The sequence below is a fragment of the Panicum virgatum genome, chromosome 2K, assembly GCF_016808335.1.
Source record: "Panicum virgatum strain AP13 chromosome 2K, P.virgatum_v5, whole genome shotgun sequence".
Classification (NCBI taxonomy): Eukaryota; Viridiplantae; Streptophyta; class Magnoliopsida; order Poales; family Poaceae; genus Panicum; species Panicum virgatum.
The window spans coordinates 58344673-58354487 of record NC_053137.1 but is presented as its reverse complement, the minus strand read 5'-3'; the positions used below and the strand labels follow the sequence as shown (position 1 = coordinate 58354487).

General features: G+C 46.9%; 1 protein-coding gene across 2 annotated transcripts; it reads right to left on the bottom strand.

Annotated features, from left to right (window-relative positions):
- Positions 1-210: 210 nt before the first annotated feature.
- Positions 211-9815, bottom strand: LOC120689662 (condensin-2 complex subunit H2-like). Of its 2 annotated transcripts, none has more exons than XM_039972028.1 (11): positions 9461-9815; positions 8991-9090; positions 7458-7561; positions 7235-7371; positions 6674-7142; positions 6392-6567; positions 6129-6299; positions 5954-6034; positions 1147-1248; positions 903-1061; positions 211-828 (listed from the first exon to the last, which is right to left on the bottom strand). In XM_039972028.1, the coding sequence occupies exons 1-11, from the start codon at positions 9651-9653 to the stop codon at positions 493-495; spliced, it is 2028 nt and encodes a 675-aa protein (XP_039827962.1). In that variant the 5' UTR covers positions 9654-9815; the 3' UTR covers positions 211-492. The 2 variants fall into 2 exon arrangements, with proteins under 2 accessions (XP_039827962.1, XP_039827967.1); XM_039972033.1 differs by having other exon boundaries at positions 9427-9616.

The following is a 9815-nucleotide window of genomic DNA, read 5'->3' as shown; positions in this document are numbered from 1 at the left end:
GATTGTTATGTGTAGCAGACTAGCAGGTATGAGAATGATCAGCTTATTCATGGTGCCGCTCGCTCTTTCAAGTTGCCGTTTTCAAAAAGTAAAAAATCTTGATCAAATTTAAATACAACGTCAACACCATAATATCCAAAATTTGTCAAAGACAGCATTGAATGAAGGACCAATAATGAGTTTTGAGGCATGCAGTTTCAAGACAGCAACTTACCTAACAGACTCGGCAAAATGCTAGCTTATTGAATCAGAATGAATCACTTGACAATGTCCTCCCGGTATAAAAGGGCAAGTCCTTCAACAAATCTTGACCTGTTAACATTACACTTGGGGCTGATAGCGTACCTACATAACAGCACAACGAACTAATAGACATGTACACCCGCTACCTAGGCCTATAAGTCATAACTTACAGGAGGTTACAGCCCACCCTGCCACTGAGGTTACAACAATTAGAAGAAATCACACTCTGAGTGCCACGAATCAGTCCATTCATCTGCTGGTTTCCAGACTGATCGGCTGCATTAGGTGAGCAGCTGACTTTCGCCTTCGCTTGCCATCAGGAGTCAGCTTGATAGCTGCCTTGACTGGAATCTTGCCTTTTTTATGCGATGGTTTCTTCGGGGACTCCCGTTGCGCCAGGGAGGACTCACCACTTTGACCAGGATTTTGCAGTAGGGACTTCCCTCTCTTCCGTGCAAAGCGTGCTTCCATTTCTGGCCTCCGGTTGGGACCAATGAGCTTTACATGGAATGGATTCTTGGCTGTGTAACACACTAGCTCATTCGTGGCTTGTCCTTTGTCCAGATCAACACTTCTGCCATTCACCTGGAACAATAATGTGGCTTAGAAATGCTCAGGATTCGCCAGATTATATGATACTGGAGGAGGAACGGGGTTACCAGCTGGAGCAGGGCAGAGAATGTTCGTGCAACCTCATACTTAGGTCGGCCACTAACAATCTCACTAAAAGATGCAATCCCCGTATTGTCTCTACTTGATGAAAGCGTGTCAAGGATTTGCTCTCCGTATGTACCGATATCAAAAGGTGGATTTTTATCCTGAGAAGACATGGGATTCATGAGCGGTAAGTGCTAAACAAATTTGTATATGGGGAATGGTAGGCAGTTCAAGCCAGGAACAAACCTGCTCTTCCAAGGCATGCTCAATTCTTTCTTTCCACGTCGAAACTCGAGCATCCATCTCACTCTGCTGTTCAACCTCAGCTATGCTGGCAAGGAGAGCATTCTGTATAAAGAGTTATCTGTCAGTTTTCAAAATGAGGAGCAAAAATAAATTCAGGACACAGCTCACAATTAGAAAGTTCTCAATTGTAATTTGGTGTTTGGAAATCAACAGTGAAAGTGAACTTTCTAACCATAAAAGCCATGAAGCATCACCTCCACATGTGCTCCCAATTGTAATTAGGGTTTTGGGAATAAGCAGTGAAAGTGAACTTTCTAAACATAAAAGCCACTTGTGCTCAGTTGGTAGGGATTTGCTCTGATCTTTCATTGTGATTCTGGTTCGGCCGTTAATAGACTGGGCAGCAATGTTACAAGGATCATCTATACGGGGGGCACAGTAACATATGGCCAAGATGAGATAGTGGTCATCTACATTAACCAGTGCATGCATGAAAGGTGAGAACGCACTAAGGGCAAACATGTGGTGATGTGACAAAGGCCTGGTTGGTTTTGTATAATTGCTGGGCTTTTGAAACATGGGACCTTCTTCTTATAAATAAAGAAACAGAAAATCCCCAATGACCCTTCCACCTTCTTCTCCGCTCCTCCAACCACGGTGCCCCCCCCCCCCCCCCCTGTTTTTTTCCCCTCACGGACGATGCTGGCCATGCCATATCAATCAAGATCCCATTCACCTGAACACCTTCCTGCAGCCTCAAATTATCCCCACAGCCCTCAAAATCTTATCAAATCAATCATTTTTCCTCTTAGCAGATGCAGCTCAGTCCAACCAGATTCTGCAGCTAAGGTCGAAAACAAGGCACCCATGGAATCATGTCTTCTTCACCTCCACATCTGGCTGCGAGGAGGTACACGTACATAGGATGACCACACAATGCCATTGTGCCATTGCCAGCACAGGTGAGGCGACGCTTCTTACCTGAGCCTGGACTCGATGATCCTCCAGCAACCAGTCCTTATGATGCGATGCATCTTCCTCAGACTCAACAAGCCACGAGCTATCTGTTCCGGCTCGCAGCAAAACAAGAGTTCTCTGTACTTTGCTCATTGGCGTGAGCTACTCCCGTTGTCATGCTTGTCAGCTTGGGCGCCACACACGTTTACCGTTTCAGTCATCGTCTTCTCGTGCTACTAGTATTTTTGATCTAGTTCATTGTGACCTATGGACCTCGCCTGTTCCTAGTGTTTCTGGATACAAATACTATTTACTTGTCCTCAATGACTGCTCTCATTATTTGTGGACTTTTTCTTTTCGCCAGAAGTCTAACACTTTCGCCACTTTGGAGAACTTCGCCCATGTCCGTACTCAGTTCGGCGTCGTCATCAAGGTCGTCCAATGCGACAACGGCCGCGAGTTCGACAACCTCAGCATGCGCACGTTTCTCCTCACTCGTGGCGTCCATCTCCGCATGTCGTGCCCCTACACTTCGCCCCAGAACAGTAAAGCCGAGCATATCATTCGCACCATTAATAATGCTGCCTGCTCATTGCTGTTCCAGGCTAAGCCTCCCTCCTACTGGGTCGAAGCTCTTCACGTCGCAACACATTTGCTGAATATTCTCCCTACCAAGACTCTAAAGTCCTCCACGCCACACCTCAGTCTGTTTGGCGTGCAGCCCTCTTATGAGGATCTTCGAGTCTTTGGTTGTGCCTGCTACCCTAATATTTCAGCAACTACGTCCCATAAACTCGCTCCTCGCTCCACTCTGTGCGTCTTCCTTGGCTATTCTCCTAATCACAAAGGGTACCGCTGTCTTGACCTCCAGTCTAATCGTGTCATCATCTCTCGACATGTTGTCTTTGATGAAGACTCATTTCCTATGTCTCGACAGTCCTCCACGCCTCGTGCCGAGGAGTTTGAGTTCTTTGATCACACTAATTTTGTACCGGCCCCTATTGGTCCCGTACAAGTGCCTACTGCTGCAGCTCATGGCGCTCCCGCACAGCCACGTGCGGCCCCCGGCGTTCCCGCACAGCCACGTGCGGCCGGCGTTCCCGCACAGCCATGTGCGGCCCCTGGCGTTCCCGCACAGCCACGTGCGGCTCCGTCGTCCTCTCCGGTGCACCCAGGGACCACGCCCGTGCGTCCCAGGCCTGCGCCTGCTGCAGCTCGGCTGACTCCCAGTCCGGCTGCCGGCCACTCGCCTGCAGGCCACACTGCTAGTGCGCCCAGCCCTGCTGGTGCTCGGCCTGCGCCCTTGCAGGTCTACTCGCGCCGTCCCCGACCTGCTCGAGTCCTTCCTCCTGGAGCTATCCCGGTGCCGCCCATGTCTAACCAACACACAATGGTGACACGCGGGAAGGCTGGTTTTCGACTGCTGGCCATCTACAACGCGGCTCCTCTGTCGCCCGTGCCTCGCACCTATCGTGGGGGTCTTGCTTATCCCAATTGGCGCCAGGCGATGCAGGGGTTCGACGCCCTGCTGGCCAATCACACGTGGGACTTGGTTCCACGTCCGTCTCAGGCCAACATTGTCACCGGCAAGTGGGTATTCAAGCACAAATATCAGGCAGATGGTTCTTTGGAGAGGTACAAGGCTCGTTGGGTGCTCCGTGGCTTTACTCAGCGTCCAGGGATCGATTATGATGAGACTTTCAGTCCTGTTGTGAAGCCGGCTACCGTGTGCACAGTTCTCTCCTTGGCACTCTCGTTCCTGGCCGGTTCATCAGTTGGATGTGAAGAACGCATTTCTTCACGGTACTTTGTCTGAGACTGTTTACAGCTCCCAGCCCACAGGTTTTGAGGATCCAGCTCACCCTGATTATGTTTGTCGGCTTAATCGCTCTCTTTATGGTCTTAAGCAGGCTCCACGTGCTTGGTATAGTCGCTTCGCCTCTTACCTCGTTCAGCTTGGGTTCGTGGAGGCTAAGACGGACACTTCTCTGTTCGTGTACCCCAGGGCGCAGATACTGCTTACCTTCTGCTTTATGTCGACGACATTGTCTTGACTGCCTTCTCGACTCCTCTTCTAGGCTGCACCATTGCAGCACTGCAGCGAGAGTTCTCTATGAAGGACCTGGGCGCCCTTCATCACTTTCTGGGTATGCATGTGCAGCGTTCTGGCAGTGGTTTTCTTCTGTCTCAGAGGCAGTATATGATGGATATTCTGGCTCGTGCTAGTATGGTTGATTGCAAGTCTTGTTCTACACCGGTTGACACCAACAGGAAGATGTCTGCTGATGATGGTCCCCCTGTGGCTGATCCTACAGATTATCGCAGTCTTGTTGTTGCCCTGCAGTACTTGACCTTCACTCGGCCTGATATTGCATATGCTGTTCAGCAGGTGTGTCTCTATATGCACGATCCTCGGGAGTCTCATCTTGCCGCTCTGAAGCGCATCCTGCGCTACATACGCAGTACACTGCACTTGGGGCTTCTCATTCGGCCTTCTGTTCAGTCTGATCTTCTTGTCTATTCAGATGCTGATTGGGCTGGCTGTCCTGACACTCGGCGCTCTATTTCTGGCTATGCAGTCTTCTTAGGAGATAACCTGGTTTCCTGGTCTTCCAAACGTCAGAATGTTATGTCTCGATCCAGTGCAGAAGCTGAATACCGGGCTGTTGCCAATGCGGTGGCTGAGGTGTCCTGGTTGCGCCAACTCCTGGCAGAGTTGCATGCGCCCGTCAATCGCGCCGCTCTGGTTTATTGTGATAATATCAGCACAGTTTATATGTCTTCCAACCCTGTCCAGCATCAACACACCAAACATGTGGAAATTGATCTTCACTTCGTTCGGGAGCGTGTTGCCACTGGAGTTGTTCGTGTTACACATGTTCCTACCAGCTCTCAGTACACCGATATCTTCACCAAGGGCTTTCCATCGTCGGTCTTTGCTGGTTTTCGGTCCATCCTCAACGTCCAGGCTGCCCACGTTTCGACTGCGGGGGGGTGTTCGACAAATAGATTGTCTGTCTTGGGTGTACTGGGCCTGGGCTGTGTCACGCCTAGGCCCATGGGCGGCTCATCCGAGCCTGCTAGATGATAGGGAGGGCAATCTCGTGGGATCCTATTTCTATAAACCCTAACCGAGATTGCCCTATATATGTACACCCTTGTATACCCTAATCATCAATCAATATACGCAATTATCATTGCCTACATTTATTCCAAAAGGTCGAACCTCAAGCTTGTTACCCATCCACAAGTTTTGGCTAAAGATCAACCCTGTAACGTTTGAGATCAACCTCAAGAAAGCCACATCGTGCTTAAGACCAGTGTTTTTCCCATGCTACGGCTGCCCTAAATATACCAACAACAACAACAACAACAACAACAAGCCTTTTTTCCCAAGCAAGTTGGGGTAGTCTAGAGATGAAACCCGAAAGAAATAAGTTCAAGGTTCATGCACATTGATAGCTAGTCTCCAAGCGCTCCTATCCTGCCCTAAATATACCAGCAATATAATATTTTGTTGAACGAAGTTAGCACCAATATATCAATATATTTGTGCATGGGAATTTACTAATCATAACCTATTCTTTCATATGCTTCGTTACAGAAACTTGGCTGTAAAGTCCAAAATTATATAATACAATGATGGCTGAGAGGATAACCATATAAAGAACTGCTATCCAATGCAGTAACAAGCTATACAAATTAAGCTTTACCCTAGCACATTAGGACTCCTAAAACATTGACTGGAATGTCACCAAGATGTGCAAACACATGTCCAAAGAATTTGAAAGAGATCGAGAGGCATAGATGTGTGGAACACAGAACCATTAGCAGTACTCTCAAGACTTACCAGATGAGACCGACACAAATCATCTAGGCTTTCATGTGTATCCATGTTTTCCTGAGTCCCGTTAGGAGGCTCTTCCTTTCTCTGAACAGATGTAAAATAAACATGTAACATTACCAAAATGCTGAACTGACCAAAGCAACCAGCAAACTAAAGTAAAATAAATAAATAAATAAACCTCAGAAGGACATGTTGGACTCTCAATAGCAACACCAATGTCACCGCATATTGGACTATCTGAATCATCGGGATCATCAAAACCAACACCAATATCGGGTACAGTGTCATAGTTTGAATCTCCAAACACATCAGGACTTCCTTGCTCTCCATATTCAAATGACCTCATAAGCTGCATGTTGGGTAGTTAACAAAAAGATAAATAAGTCACAACGATCGGACATGTGTGATTGATTTGTACACATGAGTAACAATGCTGAGTACCTTTTCATATGGAGGGGGTGATTGGGAAGGATGAATTTCCTCCTGCTGTGATTGTTGTGCTTCAAAAGGCATTGCATGTTCAGGTATAATGACACCATCCATCTTTGCCATAGGAAATAAAGATGTGAGAGTTTTGTTTTTTGCGGTGCCGATAACCTGCCGTGCAGAGCCTTTAACTGTTCCGAAACAGATCAGGAAAAATAGTTCAATACAAAAGTCATCAAAATAGTTTTATAAGGCACTAATACAATAGATATGTCCAGAAACAATAGCTTCCAGTACCTCTCCTGTAAGGTCTAATCTTCAGGTTGCCAGGTTCATGGGGATTCAAAGGCTTCCATGGATCCTCATCATCAGAATCCTCCCCAACAGGATCAATAGGATCCTCTAAATCATATGGGTCAGGTGGTATGTAATCACCTGGAAAGCCATGGTCAACAGGATCAGACCATCCGTAGCCGCCTGCATTGGTATTATCTTCAGTTTTATTTTCATTTGATTCGCCAGGACACTCCTGAGTTGGATCTAGATCTTCTTGGACTTTTCCAGGGGTCAATTTACGACCTGTGCCCCCTGATCTTCCAATTGGGGGAGTGAACATACTGGGTCGGTTTTTAGAAGGCGCTGGGCTGCCTTGATGAGCCACATTATTTTCTTTGCCAGAACATTTTCCTTGCAGAAATTCAAAAACAGCTGGTGCATCACACGGATCCAGCAGAAGGAAATCTCCGTAAAAATCACATGTTGCCAACTATAATGCACAAATAGCTACAACTATTTCAGTATGAAGTAAACAATGGCCAGTTTTGCAGTTGCAATAAAGGGGATATAAATGAAGTTTACCAAATACGAGTCTAGCTCACTCGCTTCGCTATCCAAACAATCTCCTTCGAACACCAGCAGATTTGCTGGTGGCCTCACATTTTTTCTTTGTAAATCACCTCGATTGACATTGTTATCCAGAGAGATCCTTGCTTCCACTGATAAATTTTAACAGGAAAAAACAAGGTTCTTAGCTCCATGTCATTTCAATGTAAGCAGTTGATTCTGTGAAGGGTCCACTGACCTGGGACATCATCAAACCCCATAAATACATCTTCTTCTTCATTGGATATCGTGCTGGGGTCATTTTCGTTAGCATGGGCTGAGCCATTTTCCTGCTGATCCCGCCTGGTACAGTTAAAATGCTTTAGACTATTTGTAGCTCACAAGAAAATATTAGTATATGATAGTGTTGGAGAAATTCCCAAGGCATGACATTGATCTAGGCAGCCATAGGAACAACTCCGCTACGTACCACGACAACTGTATGAATCAGAAGTATTTTCTCCTAGCAGTGCTACATGCTGAGAATTATCAAGATTTTTATCAGAGTATGCAGTATTTTTTTCCATGAGTGTTCCAAATATGTATTCAATTGAAGGTTGTCAAGCCGGTAAGGCAATAAGTTATTTCCTCCTTTCTAGGATGGGGGCGGACAGGACATGAGAGGCAGCAAAAGAGGATGAATTGGCAGTGAGATGAAGAGTGGTAGCAGCAGTGGTAAAGCAAAGGATGCGACGATGCCATTGCTGATGTGGGAAGGGACAAGGATGGCTGCAGAGAAGAACAGAAGAAAAAGAAAAGGGTAGATAAAATGAGAGGATTTACAAGGCCCACATGAACCGGTACGGCCCATTTGGCTGTTTGTGAACTGAGAAACAAGCCATTGGACTCAGCCATCTGCCATTGCATCTTCGCTTTTTTACCTTCTCATCTCTTCAGTCCTTTCTTCCCCATGAATTGCAGCAGCAGCAGCTACTGTATTATCTTCAACTCCAGAGGATGGTAATGAACTTATTGCAACCAGATTACAGCAACGTACATGTGATCCTCTCATCCCTTTCTCTCCATGTAACCATTAGGGGAGGCATCTACCTAACAGCAAACCATCACAATGCCATAGCAACACTTACGTGGCGCCTTAATAACAATGATTCGATTACTATCTTCCATCAAGTACAGAAAGGTATTCATTTAGCAATGTGTTGGGCATTATCCATATTGAGTCCAGTTCAGGAGCCACACAGAAAGTTCGGGGGGGGGGGGGGGGGGGGGGGGGGGGGGACTGCATGGTCGAGCAAATCCCAAGTGTTGCATGAAGAACGAAAGGAGGGCGTCATCCAAAACATGCAAAACCTCACCGAGTTCCTATAAAGGGGAAACTGATCATATTTTTTTTAGGAGAAAAGGTTTCCCCATTTTATTTCCAAGGAGATAAAATGTATTCCGTTCAGCATTACAGTTTAGCATATTCTAAAACAGCGCGCCCACCCCAGGGTTCAGAAGAAAACTGATCATATTTTAAACGGTTTTAACTTACAGTTAAAAAAATGCCTTAATTCTATTTGAACTTTAACGGCCCGCAATGCAATGTGTATCTGCCATGTGACATTTTGAAAGCCTACTCTTATAGGATGTGCAAAAATGTAGCATGCATTTATCACTGTCAGTTTCAGGCCAACATGCGAGGAGTACTGTTACATATAGTGTCCACGGTCCACAGAAGCAATCTAGCACATAACGGATAAATTTGAAGACAGCATCAATCTTTCCTTACTTCTTTTGCGAGAGGAATTCCAATGCATGAAGCACCAATGAGTACAAGTACTCCACCTTCCTACTGTACACTTGAACTGATCCCTGGAGTAATAGGGCCGCTGAAGATAAGAAAACACAAATTAACAGGGCAGCTTTCGGACTTGCAAAAAATGAACTTTCTTTATAACACAAAACCCTTATTTGATTGTCATTTGTAAGAAGCCCTTGGGTGAGAGAAACAACAGAATTCAACTAAAAAGAAGCTGCTTTCCCCTGACCTTTGGAACCAAAGAAAATAAAACCACACAAATCAAACAATTCCACATGTCCCAACTATGCGGTCCTCCATACACAACCAATCCACCCAAAAGTGTCAAAATTTCTACCGTCCCAATTCCCAGCTCTCCCCCCAACAGATAGCATAACCCCTGAAAATGAACACCCCGAACAATTACCTGCAAGAAACCCCGGTCCTCGGCATCACCGTACCTTCGGCGAAGTTGACAGAGTGGGCCCCGTCCTCGCCCGTGACCTCGCCGGAGCAGATCTTGAGTAGGTACTCCTCGAGTCTCTTAGCGACGTCCACCTCCCAGTTCGATTCGGGGTCCCGGTTCGCCTGTAGAATGGGGAACCTCCCGCCGCTCGAGGCCCCATCCCCGTCGCCGCCGCCACCGCCGTCCATGACCTCCGTCCCTGAGCCCGCGAGGCTACTATGCGCAAGAAAGCATCTTTCGCGGGATCGGGGCTCGAAACCCTAGGTTCCAGAGGCTTCTGGAAGGTTGGGCGCGAGACGAGGGCGCGAGAAATCGGAGGTGTGAAGGGAAAGGAGGAAGGGAAGAAGGAG